General features: G+C 40.2%; 1 protein-coding gene across 1 annotated transcript; it reads left to right on the top strand.

Moving 5' to 3' along the window:
* Positions 1–3,207: 3,207 nt before the first annotated feature.
* On the top strand, positions 3,208–10,764 carry LOC124147703. The gene is made up of 6 exons (XM_046518442.2): positions 3,208–3,306; positions 5,223–5,301; positions 7,172–7,323; positions 7,750–7,923; positions 8,479–8,525; positions 10,557–10,764. Exons 2-6 carry the CDS (start codon positions 5,228–5,230, stop codon positions 10,665–10,667), a joined length of 558 nt encoding a protein of 185 aa, XP_046374398.1. The 5' UTR covers positions 3,208–3,306; positions 5,223–5,227; the 3' UTR covers positions 10,668–10,764.
* The last annotated feature ends 6,426 nt before the right edge of the window (positions 10,765–17,190 follow it).

Genomic DNA, 17,190 nt, shown 5'->3' on the forward strand with positions numbered 1-17,190 from the left:
GACGATCCTTTTCTCTCAATGTCATTCGCTTTTGGTTCAAAATGGTTGCATGCTTTCTTCTACACAGTATCTTCTGTCGCCGTCGGATGGTTTTACAGTGATTGGTTGACAGGTTCAGCTGAATGTCCTCCAACGCCTGAGTTTCCGGGATCATTGATTCCATGTCACTAGCGTCTGGTCTTCCCATACAGTTGACCGGTGTCACGTGACGTGTGTCTCTGATGCGAGTTGGAGTAAATGTTGTAACTGACGCCGTACCTTCCATCATACACACGAAATAGCGTCAGCCTGTCTGACTAGAATCCTTAGAGACATATACACGTTTGATATTAATGTCAGTTTCAGGAATATGATATTGGGGTATGTTGTTCAACAGTTATATGACAACCGACTACCCTCGACTGTCAGTGCCAACAGTGTGAGCGAACCTTGTCAGCTTGTCATGGTGTTGTTATTTCGGACAATGAGACGTTCAAGGCAACACAGTCACATGGTCACACGGTATCTTCCCATTAGTTGCACGTCCCTTTTGTCACACACCTCAAACCAACATAGGTCATGGCTGAAGACACTGACTGGTCTACCCTCTCTTACCTAAGGGTTAGAATGGAGTGATCCAAGAAAAGTAGACAGGTAATATTGTACTTTATGTATTATATATATACCCTTAAAAAAGAAACGCAATACGGATATTTTTGGCCATAAAAGCAAAATTAGCGGACTAAGAGGTGCAAAATGAAGAGGTTTAATGTGTTATAGTGTGGAGATATGTCGGGTTCAGCGACGATCAAAATTTCTCCTCCGTCGAGGGGATGGAAGAGCACGGGTCACACATTAACTCATGATTCGCCAATTATGAACTGGCATTTTGCATACAGCTGACACTCCTGATTGACAAAATGATTAAATTAATTGTGTACAGATTGATACGCTTATTGAGTTAAGGGTTTAAACAAAACCGCTTTCTTTCGCACTTGATGAACGTTGAGTTTGTAATCTTGATAATTGTAGTGAACGGTTCAGTGTGATTTAAGCACGCTTGGCAAAATAACTATCAATATGACAACGCATTGGTTGCCAAACAAAATACAAGACTTAGATGCAGTAATTCACTGAACGTGTATGGTAACTATGCAAGGGAGATTATTTAGACAACAGGCTGTGAATAACAATGAAAAATAACAGGCCAACACTGAATAAATTAACCTAAAATGAAACATAGGTCACATTCACACATTTTCATTAATTTTTGTTTCTCCCGGAGTCCATCGGGCAGTATAGGATTCGCATCGCTCAGATGTACCGTAGGCAGTCATATCCGCATCGGCCCACGTACGTGTAACTGTCAGAGTCAGGTCCCTGGACGAACAATCCAAGATGGCCGCCATTTTCTTCCTTAACTCCGTGTACTTCGTCGCTAGTAGACGATCCTTTTCTCTCAATGTCATTCGCTTTTGGTTCAAAATGGTTGCATGCTTTCTTCTACACAGTATCTTCTGTCGCCGTCGGATGGTTTTACAGTGATTGGTTGACAGGTTCAGCTGAATGTCCTCCAACGCCTGAGTTTCCGGGATCATTGATTCCATGTCACTAGCGTCTGGTCTTCCCATACAGTTGACCGGTGTCACGTGACGTGTGTCTCTGATGCGAGTTGGAGTAAATGTTGTAACTGACGCCGGACCTTCCATCATAAACTCAAAATAGCGTCAGCCTGTCTGACTAGAATCCTTAGAGACATATACACGTTTGATATTAATGTCAGTTTCAGGCATATGATATTGGGGTATGTTGTTCAACAGTTATATGACAACCGACTACCCTCGACTGTCAGTGCCAACAGTGTGAGCGAACCTTGTCAGCTTGTCATGGTGTTGTTATTTCGGACAATGAGACGTTCAAGGCAACACAGTCACATGGTCACACGGTATCTTCCCATTTGTTGCACGTCCCATTTGTCACACACCTCAAACCAACATAGGTCATGACTGAAGACACTGACTGGTCTACCCTCTCTTACCTAAGGGTTAGAATGGAGTGATCCAAGAAAAGTAGAAAGGTAATCTTGTACTTTATGTACTAAACACGTCACATTTTAATTCTGGAAACCCAAAAGTCCAGAAACTCTACGGTCTTTTCCAGGTCTCGGTCAAAAGTATTTACAAAAATAAGGACTGTGTATTAGATGATGGTAATGACCTGAAATGTTTTAACGTTAGATTAGGAAGGAGAGGCATTAAAGTGTTTTATAATACTTGGGAACATGCGCAATAAGATCTAGCAACATAAACATGCATGTTGAATCATGTGTCATGCTTATAATCCCTTAATGTATTTGCGAAACTAAAACTGTTGAACAAAGGAAAATATGCTCGCCCATGGGCCAAGCCTTTTTTCTCGCCCATGGGCGAACTATTTCAATATCGCTATAAAATCGTTGAATTAAGTTAAAATGAGTTAAATTTTGTGTATGACACTTGATGGAATACAAGTTAAGTATCTGCGAAACAAAAACATGAGTTTTGTTTAAAGGAAAATATTCTCGCCCATGGGCCAAACTTCGTTTCATTTTTTCTTTCTTAGTATGTTCCCATGAAAACAACATGCTTATTTTTGTAAATACCTTTGACCGAGACTGGGAAAGACTGTAGAGTTTCTGGACATTTGGGTTTCCAGAATTAAAATGGGACGTGCTACTATATATATACCCTTAAAAAAAGAAACGCAATACGGATATTTTTGGCCAAAAAAGCAAAATTAGCGGACTAAGAGGTGCAAAATGAAGAGGTTTAATGTGTTATAGTGTGGAGATATGTCGGGTTCAGCGACGAATCAAAATTTCTCCTCCGTCGAGGGGATGGAAGAGCACGGGTCACACATTAACTCATAATTCCCCAACAATGAACTGGCATATTGCAATTGCATACAGCTGACACTCCTGATTGACAAAATGATTAAATTAATTGTGTACAGTTGGACCTAGCTAACTGGTGTCAAGTAAGAGTAGAGACGTCGACTTTGTTCAGCCCTTATGTTCACTAACTCACTATCTCACTCACTCACTCACTCACGTCATAACGTGATATTCTATGTATTTGAACTAATATTATCACATGGGAAATGTGCGGTATTATGTTTCCAGATGTGTGCACATCGCGATCACTTCAACCAAAGAGCGTTTGCCATCTAACCAGTGTCAAGTTTACCTTGGGCGGGCCCACACATATATCCTAACCCGGAATGTCATTCAATGCATTCCCCCCGGCAGTCGTGTAAAAGCGCCTCAGTAGTTTTAACTGCGTTGTGAAGGTAAGTGGTTAAGATTGCCTTTTCCGGATTATTGTTTACATCATGGGGGTTTACAGACGGTACCTTACATACATAGGACACGATCGTTAATATAACAACTTCTGAAACAGATTTATGTCAGAATAAAGAAATCTTGTATGTTTTTACATGACCTGCGACGTTTAAATTTTGATGGCACCCGAGTGTGTATATCGAGTCCTCCGTTCCGATATCAGACCATACAGCCGATAAAGATTTTGCCGGGGCATATATTTACATAATACGTGATGCAGTTTGTCTTTAACTGTACAGATGCATGTAGGACGATGTGACCTGATTAATTTGTGTTACACAATAAATAAACACTTTTAAAACTCATTCACGGAAAATATAAATGCTTCTCAGACAAGAGTTTCATGTATTTCTTTTCCAAATCGTTTTTGGAAAAAATACCTACGGCGGGATTATCAGCATGTGAGGTGAGGTGAAATGGGGTTTAAAGTCGCGTCCACGACGATTGCACGTTTACAGCGACGTGCATGCACGTGCGTGTGGGTAAGCGTGGCTGCTTGTACTCGTCCGGACTAATGCCACTTTATAGTGCTAGCAAACTGGGATACCATGCTGCAGCTTAACATGAATACACTTCTTAGCCCCTTATTGTCGAGCTCTGGGCAGAGTAACAACAAGTACCATCTCTTAACGTCTTTTGGTATGAGATCGAACATCCGAACGTCTACCACAAGACCACGGACGCGGTCTTTATCAGGATGTGCCTGATGTTGATATCATGAGACCCCTCCGCCACACACTCGATGTGGTCATGATACGGACTGGGGTCTCTTGACCACTTTCATTGTCACAGAACATCAACAGACAATTCATGTGAAAATATGTTATTGTTCATTTCGCAAAATATACGGAAACGAATTGAAACACTCAGTATTGTTAATTGTAACAACAGATACAATCTTTTAACGTGTTTTGGCATGAAGGACAGACCTTTGTTATAAATTAAAAGCGATACATGCATATGGATTTATATTGCGCTATTATCCAGTCACATACAACTACTCAAAATCGCTGTCGATTCTGAACATATCTGAAAAAATGATTTTGTGGACATGTTGAAGGCTTATTTGAATATACATGTATATGTCTTCTGGATTTGAAAATACATAGCTCTGGAGCTGATCTTAGACCAAGTGGGAGTTTGTTACAAAAGGACGGTCCTTTTTGACCTTCTCGAGCTTGTTTAAAAGTTATTATGGAATCCCGAAGAGCGAAGCATTGCAGCTGTCTACTCTAGAAGTCACGTGTACATATGCTTGGATTAGAGTTGCTGCAGTTGATTTATTAATATACTTCCTGATAAGGCTGATGTTTCTTACATGATAATAAACACTTTTACAGATGGTATAATTGATGTGTTTCAACTGGCTCATTGTAGAGTCCCATGCGGGCATCATCACTGTTTATGAAAAACATGAGAATATATGTTAAGTATGTACTAGTACCCCAAAGATAGGCTAGCCACTGACGTTAACGTCATTGAAGGCACAAACCTATCTCCACTAAAACCCAGCGCGCCCCACTACGACCCACATACGACACTTTGTTGGTTATGCCGTCGTTATGGTAACAAGCTCCGTTGTCAATAATATTGACCAACTCCTGGCCTATATATACACACAGCGTGCGCACACTACACTGCTTTGTCGAAACTGTTTTGTTGATATCCGTTTTACAAGCATAACGCGTCTATCAAACGTGTTCGTGTTTGTCTAAGATGAATTTCTTAAACACATAAAATTTCCCTCCTTAAGGGTGGCCCGTGGCCGCTCCAGAAACCTGAGATCGGGGATTTTTCTTTATTTATTATACCTGGGTTGTGAAACGTATGCGCCAAATACCTGTTTCCGTTACTATCATTACAGAAACAATGGTTCGTGTCGAAATCGTCGCTGTGGGACTGCTGATGCTGGTCGCTACCGCCGACGCCGACTTGAGTGGCTGGTAGGCAAGATAACGCTGATCGGCTGGCCACAATGAGTGACGTGATGTTAACAACGACATAGTCTGGTCCCGATTCCACTTACAGATTTACTTCCAAGTATTCTCATATCCGACATACAAGATCTGATGTGTTTGCATACAGATTAGGACTATTGAAGTTTCGGGACGTTCTTGTTTATGCAGATTTGTACCACCTATATTTGAATCCTGGATAAAGGCTACACCATGTATATATATCTACAGAAAATAGCAATTTCTTACATTTGGGTCCGGTATTAACTTTCTTAAGATTTTCCTGTTTTCGTTCACACAATGGCATAATCATATTGAAATACAGAAAGAGCAGTCGATTATGCAGGGACATATTTGTAACTATTCCATGGCAATAACAACACTACTGCTATTTGACTGCTCTTGCTTCTTAATATTACATGCGACCAACTGGAGGCACGTACAGCGTTCAGATATCCGAGTTGGTATCTTAACTTTTTATCATTGACCCGTGTAAATCAAGAAACCATCCAACCGACCGACCGACCGACCGATCAATCAATCAATCAATCAATCAATGAGAGAGTAAAATCAATCAATGAGAGAGTAAAATCAATCAATGAGAGAGTAAAATCAAGAATAATTCTTGGTAAAAAAATTACGATTTACATAATCGTCTTGTTAATGTACGCATGTACACGTGGATATAACTTGCTTACACTAATATGTAAACATATACATTTATCCCTACATACATATAAGGTATATGAGTATATATACATAACATAGCGTAATATACACCATAGAGAAGAAACAAGTAAAAAACTAGGATAAAAAAATTAATGATAGCTAAGAATAGATTTCTGCGGTTGAAATCTAAAAGCACACTTACCTAATGAAGGGGCTAGGGTATTATCGTTGAGGAATTCAAGTTAGTGGCAGAGCAATCACTGACTAAGGTCGGGAGTTCACTACGGCGGATATCATTAGAATAAGAAAATTGAAGTAGGAAATGATTTTCATCTTCAACACCGTCTGAACAAAAACTCCAAAAGCGTTGGTTTGCTGGGACTGGTGGCCTACTGTATGAGGGATCCGGAGCCACATCTCAAGGAAGCAGGGACGGATCTCTAATGGCGTGGTAGTTGAGTGTAGGGTTCAGTGTTTAATTCTGACTTAAACAGTTTATAAGTTCTGAGTTGAGGCAATAACTGAATACCATGCAACCAGTTACGTTTATCAATGCCCATAAACTGAGATAAAATAGTGTTCAAAACCTAGGAATACGATCTGCAGGTTGTTGTCAAAATGTCAATTAATCCAAAATCGGTAAAACATGTTGCACCTTTCTCTTCCAGGACTTCAGCCGTGCGAGCCACCACATGTGAATTTTGTATACAAGTCTATCTTTTGGCCTGCGCTGGAGTCTAAACCACATACGGGCAGTTTACATGTACAGCTTCAGCTGAGGCTCAAGCCATCCCATGTCAACCCGCACCCATGCTTGCCGTAAAAGGCGACAATGCTTGTCGTAAGTGGCGACTAACAGGATGGGTTGGTCAGGCTCGCTGACGGATCGATGCTCAAGATGTTAATCGCTGGATTGTCTGGTCCAGACTCTATTATTTACAGACCGCCGTCATATAGCTTTAATAGCTTTAATATTGCTGAGTGTTAAACAACAAACAAACAAACAAATTGTAGACATTTATTAAAAAATGTCACTATAATATATACATACATTTGAAGTTAGGAATATATGACAAAAAAGGATTGGCGCTTAACAATATATGATAATGTACCGTGGACATGAACTCTCTGCTTTAACCCATGTCTGTCTACAATCCTACAAACATACAACTTCACATTCCGTTTCCAGGAGTTTCTGGAGCAAGTTTGCCAGACCGTGGGAAATATTTATCAGGAATTCCTATGATATACGCAAGGCCGTCAACCTCACCGACAGCAACAGCGACGGCGTCGTCACACTTGAAGAAATCAGGGGAGACATAACTAAGTTAGACGCTGATGGTAAGAATTGAGCGGGTTTATTCAAGTATCTTTGAATATGAATCTTGATACTGAAGAAATAAAACATTTACCACCATCACATCAGCACCACCCATACAGCATACAAATCTATGAAATCCATGGCAAATTATAATCAAGCAGCAAAGCCCTTTCCATAATCATGAAAACTCTGCGGATAGCACTGTTCGTTGTAGATTCCGACTTTGTCACAAAAAAGAAATGTGTTTGCTTAGTCAAACAGCGTGGGTGAGAATATATTGTTTTAGCCGCACCAACAGTAATGCAGCTAACTGCGGCTCTAAAATATCTTGAAATATTGATCTTGATAATTAAAAAAACATTTCTTCTTACACCACCAGCACCACCACCACCACCACATATATTTTCTCTATTACGACGAATGCCTGGCTTAATGTTTGTTTGTAGGTGACGGCCGTGTGACCCGTGCTGAGTTTGTCCGCTACAGCGTGGAACAATTTGGCGCCAACATCGCCATTGCCAACAATTACTTCGACGATTATGACCTGAACGCCGACAACTACCTGACAGCCGAGGATGTGGATATGATTGCTCCAGTGATGACGTTGTTGGACTCAAACAGTGAGGAATTATTGACAATTTACTGAGTCAGCAAGTTACAGTGTAGCATGCAAGTACAAAGTGTCAGCGTGTTCTTTACGCAGCTCCAGACAATGTTAACGCTATGTGCCGGCGGTCTGTTATTGAGCAATTCTGCACAAGACAAACCAAGGATTGATATCCCAAACAACGCCCCACTCCGCCAGGGAATGTTGGCACGCTATCAACCAAGTCAACCGTGTCTCCTACGACAAACAAAGCTTGCCGGAGATCTGTTCTAACCCGGAATCTCGGGCGATGCAAGCTCAAAGTTACACATGTCTTAAAAGATTATATATTTGCTTTAGTGAAGCACACTAACACGGGTATGGATTCTGAAACATAATCCAAGCGAGCTTACATGTGTACTGACACGCCTAAGGGACGCAACTCTGCATAGAGAATTGTAGCGCCTTTGACGTCTGGGCCACCTTATATATTCAACAGAACATCAAATAACATAATGTACACAGAGTGTTCCTTGCATGTATTGAGGTTTCCTTCAACCTTCACCTTGATCTCATTTCGCCATTACAGAGGACGAGGAACTGAGCAGCTACGAACTGATCATAGGCCTGCGTCAGGTAAAAACATCTGCCCCAAAACACAAATTACGAACGACTTTTGCTTCCATTTGAAATTTGTATAGACATCGATGTCAGTAGGCTACTTAATGGGGAATCTACGTTCTTTTCATTCCACGAGGTTGTATGGTTTGTGAATCTAAGTGTGGTCGATTATGTATAACACGGCTGAGTGAGGTTGGTTATACATGCACGCCGCTTGTAGCAATAGTTCAGTGATTACAGCACTGGATGTGGTTGGTTATACATGCAAGACGCTTGGAGCAACACTTCAGCAATTACAGGGCTGGATGTGGTTGATTATACATGCACGCCGCTTGTAGCAATACTCCAGTGATTACAGCGCTGGATGTGGTTGGTTATACATGCACGCCGCTTGTAGCAATACTCCAGTGATTACAGCACTGGATGTGGTTGGTTATACATGCAAGACGCTTGGAGCAACACTTCAGCAATTACAGGGCTGGATGTGGTTGGTTATACATGCAAGACGCTTGGAGCAACACTTCAGCATGTACAGGGCTGGATGTGGTTGGTTATACATGCACGCCGCTTGTAGCAATACTCCAGTGATTACAGCACTAGATGTGGTTGGTTATACATGCACGCCGCTTGTAGCAATACTCCAGTGATTACAGCGCTGGATGTGGTTGGTTTATACATGCACGCCGCTTGTAGCAATACTCCAGTGATTACAGCGCTGGATGTGGTTGGTTATACATGCACGCCGCTTGTAGCAATACTCCAGTGATTACAGCACTGGATGTGGTTGGTTTATACATGCACGCCGCTTGTAGCAATACTCCAGTGATTACAGCGCTGGATGTGGTTGGTTATACATGCACGCCGCTTGTAGCAATACTCAAGTGATTACAGCGCTGGATGTGGTTGGTTATACATGCACGCCGCTTGTAGCAATACTCCAGTGATTACAGCGCTGGATGTGGTTGGTTATACATGCACGCCGCTTGTAGCAATACTCCAGTGATTACAGCACTAGATGTGGTTGGTTATACATGCACGCCGCTTGTAGCAATACTCCAGTGATTACAGCACTGGATGTGGTTGGTTATACATGCACGCCGCTTGTAGCAATACTCCAGTGATTACAGCGCTGGATGTGGTTGGTTATACATGCACGCCGCTTGTAGCAATACTCCAGTGATTACAGCACTGGATGTGGTTGGTTATACATGCACGCCGCTTGTAGCAATACTCCAGTGATTACAGCACTGGATGTGGTTGGTTATACATGCAAGACGCTTGTAGCAACACTTCAGCAATTGCAGGGCTGGATGTGGTTGGTTATACATGCACGCCGCCTGTAGCAATACTCCAGTGATTACAGCGCTGGATGTGGTTGGTTATACATGCACGCCGCTTGTAGCAATACTCCAGTGATTACAGCGCTGGATGTGGTTGGTTATACATGCACGCCGCTTGTAGCAATACTCCAGTGATTACAGCGCTGGATGTGGTTGGTTATACATGCACGCCGCTTGTAGCAACACTTCAGCAATTACAGGGCTGGGTGTGGTTGGTTATACATCTACGCCGCTTGTAGCAATACTCCAGTGATTACAGCGCAAGGTGTGGTTGGTTATACATGCACGCCGCTTGTAGTAATACTCCAGTGATTGCAGCGCAGGGTGTGGTTGGTTATACATCTACGCCACGTGCAGCAATATTTCAGCAATTACAGGCTGAGTGAGGCTGGTTATACATGCACGACGCTTGTAGCAACACTTCAGCAATACCTCGGCGGGAGATATCAATAATGGGCTTCACACATTGTAACTATGCCTTCGGAGTGACGAACAAACGTTCTAATTACTGGAGTACTCCACCAGCCGATGTATACAATATGAATCAGACCTGTCGATCCACGGATGTAGCATGTAATTATTAAACGCAGAGTTAAATCACACGCACTCACTCAATAGTTCACCTGTAAATCTGTTGGCAAGTAATGCTAATCATTACTTCAATACGTGAATATAATGTACCAATCTCTCGTCTTGTGTATACCAGAGGGACTTGGCGGCGCAGAAGAAGGCCGAATGCGCGACCTACTACATCTACCGTCTTCCTCCGCGTGAGATGAAGTTGCAGAAAAAGAAGTGCGCGTCGAAGAAGCTGTAAAACTGTCACAAGAAAGGCATGTAACTTTGGTACTGTATAAAATAAGGATACACGTGTTTGTAAATAAACATCATTGCTCAGTCTCTCAAGCAATTAAGGTGGGCGTTGTTTGGACGTTTCTGTATTCATCACGGGGAATGTTAGTACGAATAAGCTGTTTACATCAGTGGCCCCAATCTTAGCACTGTTACAGTGCGAAATAGCGAAGAGAGTCGTAGCACTAATATCGCTGTTATGAATGGAACCAATATGTTTGAACACGTCACAGGAAGGAACATGCAATAAGTATTCGCGACATATATTATATAAGGATATAAACATGTTTCTTTCTTATCTTAGCCATTATTACATGCGAGTGAGTTGGTCTTATCGTCACTTATTGTAGCATTTCAGTTATGCCACGGAGTATGAGAGGGCAGCTGAATGTGATACAGGTCATACAAAGTGGAAACATCTTCTTTAGTAAACAAGGCCAATCAGGTGTAGGCGGTTTTAAACTTAGGACCGACCCAAGCTACCTACCCAACACCACAGCCAGAAGAAAGTAAATAATAGAAAACTATATATATATCAAGACTGAATAATCATTTTATGGGTTTTATGTCGACTTCACAGTCCATGTACACTTTGAAAAAACCCCGAAACATTGTAACAGTTACTGTATGTAGTTCATTGTACCTGAATACACCAAACAATCCGGTATATAAATTGGATATACGTTATTGGAAAATATTGGTGGCCTGATATTCGACAAACGGTGCGTCAAAACGCAGCCATTGTCGATTTGCAAGAAGCAAAATGCACGTGCAAGTTATGGCATTCGTAACTCGTGGTAGTGGCTATAAGAGGCGAGCATAAGCCAATAATTTGTCATTCAATTGTCAACATTTTTCAAGTTCGAAAGATTCAGCGCTACCGATCTGAACATCGCCATGGGACGTATCCAAAGAGGTGAATCGCAGTCATCTGTTACACGCCACCACGCATATCCTACACCACGAGAACTGACTTGGTTGAGGTTCAGGGAAATTTGACAGCAAATCGCTACATGAATCAAATTCTTCAGCCTCACCTTCTTCCAATCATTGACTACCAGAGGGAGCTGTTTCAAAAGGACAACGCTCCACCGCACACAGCTCGTGTCACGGTAGGGGGCGGTCGGGTAGCCTAGTGGTTAAAGCGTTCGCTCATCACGCCGAAGACCCGGGTTCGATTCCCGGCATGGGTTCAATGTGTGAAGCCCATTTCTGGCGTCCCCCGCCGTGATATTGCTGGAATATTGCTAAAAGCGGCGTAAAACCATACTCACTAACTCACTCACTCGTATCACGGTAGACTACCCTCATAATGCCAACACCCAATCCTGCCCTGGCCGTCGAGATCTCCAAATCTCAACCGAATCGAACACCTCTGGGATGAACTCAAACGACTTGTACGTCAACGTCAGAACACGCCGCAGACACGCCCACAACTGGCCAACGCGTTTAAGGCTGCCGTGATATTGATGGAATGCTGCTGACGGCGACTTATATAACTCCTTTGGTAATGTCAGTATGTCAGCCTGTTACGACGTAAATTGTAATAAAAAGGTAAATCGTAATACTTGCAGCAAATTGTAATAATTTTGACGTAAATTGTAATAACAACGTAAATTGTAGTAATATTTGACGTAAATTGTAATACGCAAATTGTAATAAAAATTGACGTAAATTGTAATAATCTCTACTTGCGGTAAAATGTAATAAATTCTTACGTAAATTGTAATAACCTTACTACCGTAGTGTCCAAGACGCCAATTGACTAGAAATGATCTTTATCAGTTGAGCTTGCGTTTCACATGTACAATTCGAGAAATACTGTGTATGATGACAAACGTACAAAACTGTTAAGTTAGGGATGGTTGGTATAGGCTTTATCGTACAATCGTCATTAAAGGGTGGTGTCAACATAGTGAAAGACATTTATTGGAAGTGATGTGATGTTTGTGGCATGCTATCATCTACGTAGAAGATACTACCATCTGCGTAGAAAATACTATCATCTACGTAGAATTGAGTGAGTGAGTGAGTGAGTGAGTTGGGTTTAACACCGCTTTTAACAGTATTCCAGTTATATCACGGCGTGTCAGCTTAATGTTGGAGGAAAGCCCGAAGTGATGCAGGTCTCAGACGTTTACCACTTCGGTGAAACCCACGAGCACGGGTATGGTGCTGACAAACCTAGAAACATAATCTGGGCGAACCGGGATTCGAACCCACAATCATAGGTTTCTGGCGTGTCCAGGGGACGCAACTCTGCACAGCGAATCGCGGCGCCTTAGACGACTGGGCCACCTGTGCCCCCTATCTACGTAGAAGATACTATCATCTACGTAGAAGATACCATCATCAACGTAGAAGATACTTTCATCTACGTATATGATAGTATCTTCTACGTAGATGATAGTATGCCATCTAGATACTATCGTCCACTTACATACTTTCATCTACGTACATGATACTGTCATCTAGAGTATGTAGAAGTGCAGTCATATATGTGATACCAATGACATAGAGCTCACATTAACTGTCATTACATACACACCTACATGCGCGCACACATACATACATACATACATACATACATACATACATACATACATACATACATACATACATACATACATACATACATATTTTTGTATAATTTGGTTTCTTAGTTAGTCACTATTCTTTTCACTGAAATGTTAAGAAGGTATGCTATAATTTCAATATTTTATTACAGTGATGTTAGCTGGAATTATTTTAATCCTCTTAAACCCCCAGAGAAGATTATCCTGTGAGGTAATTTTTGTCCGTATATATGTCACAAATTAGTGATAACTTATGAAAAACGTAATTATCTGTTTCGAAAATTATGTACCGCATTATACGTGAGGTACCAAATTTGGTATCAAGGTTGCACCAACGATTGCCGAGTTTAATGATCTTAGAATACTCTACGTATAAGGTCAAAGAGAATATTTACGTTAGTGACAAAACCCTTTTCATTATAGATTTTCCATCCTTTCAATTTTGATCAAAACAGTTTTATTTCAGCAATAATTGATTGCAACAAATTGATTATACATTCTGATGCTCTTTGAAACTCAACAAGACATGCCCGAAGATACCGGATTAAATTTGTGTATGGTTGTGAATTATGATTTCGTGCCGTTATTGCATAAGTTAACATGGTTTGTATTTATTTATTATTATTTCTTTATCTGTGAGAAGTTCACAGAGATCGAGAATACACAATATCTAATAGTATATGCAATGTAGGTAAAGAATATCCTCGCCCCTCTTTTGATATCAATAAAAACATTGTATATAATGTTATGTATTAAGTATTCTCCTTTACCATGCATAGGAAATCTATGCTGCATTTGCTGACTACTGGTTTTTTTTCATTTGACATTGCACACAGGAGATCTGTCACTCATTTGTTGTATTTGAATTCTTCGTCAAAATATAATACAAAACACACAGAGTATTTCTCAAATAAATAAGAAAACTCAGTTCATTCTAGTAATTAATCCTCTTCTGGACAACCATAGAAATGAAATTCCAATGCGTTTATATATACATATAATTATACAACAATGTACGATAACGACCTCAATCCTCCCCCACACCCACACTTTAATGACGATTGTACGATAAACCCTGTACCAACCCTGACAAGGATAGGTTCTAGTCATTTAACGCCTTTGACACTAAACTTATAAGGTTATTACAATTTACGTAAAAAGTTATTACATTTTACCGCAAGTTCAGATTATTACAATTTACGTCAATTTTTATTACAATTTGCGTATTACAATTTACGTCAAATTTTATTACAATTTACGTTGTTATTACAATTTACGTCAAAATTATTACAATTTGCTGCAAGTATTACAATTTACCTTTTTATTACAATTTACGTCGTAACAGCTATTACAATTTACGTCGTAACACAGGGCTTTAGACAATTTTCGTTTGACAAATGAAATAGACGATGTAAAGGAATGTTAAAGACTGAAAACCTTGCTGAAGTCTCAGTGCAGAAGAACGCAAAATGAATACAAAGCCACACAAAGAGAGCATGTAATAAAAGCCAAAGAACAAATTTTTGAAATTGGAAGATAGTTAACAGATTTAATTCATCAAATTATGCTAACACTATAACATCACAAGAAGAAGTTCCGGGGTAGAATAGGTCTTCAGCAACCCATGCTTGTCGTAAAAGGTGACTTGCTTGTTGTAAAAGGCGACTAACGGGATCGGGTGGTCAGGCTCGCAGACTTGGTTGATGCATGTCATCGATCCCAACTACGTGGATCGATGTTCATGATGTCGATCACTGGATTGTCTGGCCCAGACTCGATTATTTATAGACCGCCGTCATATAGCTGGAATATTGCTGAGTGCGGCGTAAAACAACAAACCAACCAACACAAGAATGGTATCATCATGTTGAAATTTATTAAATACTAACAGCGAACATGCAACTATGGACAATAGTGTTGTAAGAACCTTGTCAGAACATGATGAAATTTGGGGCTTTTGTGATCAGCAAATACCTTACGAACTAAATGTCACTATAATAACTTCTGAAGTTTCGGAACAATAAAACATCTGAAAAATAGAAAATGTCCAGGCTGCGACGGCATCGCCTCCGAACTGTTAATCTTTTAAAATATATTATCACACCAACTCTTGGGACAAGGCTTCTTTCAAGGAGAATGGAGCAAGGCCATAATTTGACCGCTGTATAAAAAAGGATCCAAAAATGACAACAACTCTAGACTGAGGCATTTCGTTATTGCCAATGATAGGACAACCTTTCTGTAAAATTTTGAATAATTGATTTAAAAAAGTGGTCAGAGAGAAACAATGTTATTTTAGAAAATCAAGGAGGTTTCCGAAAAGGATATGGAACAAGTGACAATTTTCACTCCGCATGGAATGATAAGGAATTATCTCTCCGGTTTTACTGTTTTTTCATTGACTATTCTAAAGCGTTCGACTGTGTATGTCACCAGCACTTATGATACCCTCTAACACAACATAATATCCATGGAAATAAACTTAAAGTGATCAGAAACATGTACTCTTAACTCAAGTCCTGCGTTAGAACGAATGATGGATTGACAAGTTATTTTCAATGCTCCAAAGGTACAAGACAAGGGTGCATGCTCAGCCACCTTTTGTTTTCTTTATCTATTAAAGAACTTGAGAAGGAGACGCAAGAGACAGTCTGTAAAAGCTTTTTTTTGTATCTGAGGATTTCCCGAATGTTTGCTCGTTTGTATATTGCACCGTCTGTTGTGCACTTTATTTAAATATGTTTTGATTATTAGGATAATAATCAATGATATGCATTTTGTCCTAATCATGTTTAAATTCTGAACATGTTTTTGTATTTATACATGTTAAAGTTCTAAACATGTTTTGATTATGGCGGATGTTGTGTTTCGGTGGTGTTTATGCTGTGAGCCTATAGCTCATTTCACTAAATGTGTATTCCGTAAAGTATTTAAACACATTCTTTAACATTTGATGTGTTTACTTTCATAACACATTTTTACAGTGAAGCGACACATGTAGTATCATAATGATATAAAATACATGATAATTCAAGCATTTGTATACAACCCTCAAAGTCATGTGTGTATGAGTCTAACTCAACTATACCGATCAACATGGTGGAAATGACAATTCATGAATGAAAATATTTTTCTAAGGATGAAACACATTTTTATATGTTTAGAAAGTAATGAAACCAACAGGCAATACGGTCAGGTTATGAAATAGACAAGAATGTGTGTCTTAGGGCGATCTATCTATACGAAAGTCTGTGAACCACGATGGATTTGTCAACATGTCTCTACAAACACCTTAAATAGCTTAGGTAGAGACTTGCTTGTGTTGAAATACAGATGATGGATGCATACAGTAAACTTTTACAACAGGTGTACAAGACACATCTTGGTCTTACGTTCAACCGCATCACTTACAGTTAAACCAACGTTCTACTATTGTACAGGAATTAATTCGGAAAAATCAGATGTTATGTCGTTCATTTCAACCTACATGTAATTATAACAACTGCGCCATTGTATTTCGATTAGTATATTTGATTTTTCCCCAGGCCCAAGAAATCATTTCGTAAATATTAACACACACACACACACACACACACACACACACACACACACACACACACACACACACACACACACACACACACATTGCATGCATGTATGGGTAGACAGATTGTACAGCTTGAACGTAATGTTATGTTGAGTGTGTAAACGGTGGTTAGGGACATCACTACATAACCAAGTAGTAGTTTGTAGTGGGGCGGTAGACGAAAGCCAGCCCAAAGTCCTACTTACTGATGTATACAAATACTACATATTTCTACACCAGCATTAAGAGTGTTTTTATAATTATTATGTAACGCCGCACTCAGCAATATTCCAGCAATATGACGCGGTCTGTAAGTATCAGACAAT

The sequence above is a fragment of the Haliotis rufescens genome, unplaced genomic scaffold (assembly GCF_023055435.1).
Source record: "Haliotis rufescens isolate VD_foot unplaced genomic scaffold, xgHalRufe1.0.p SCAF_36, whole genome shotgun sequence".
NCBI lineage: Eukaryota > Metazoa > Mollusca > Gastropoda > Lepetellida > Haliotidae > Haliotis > Haliotis rufescens.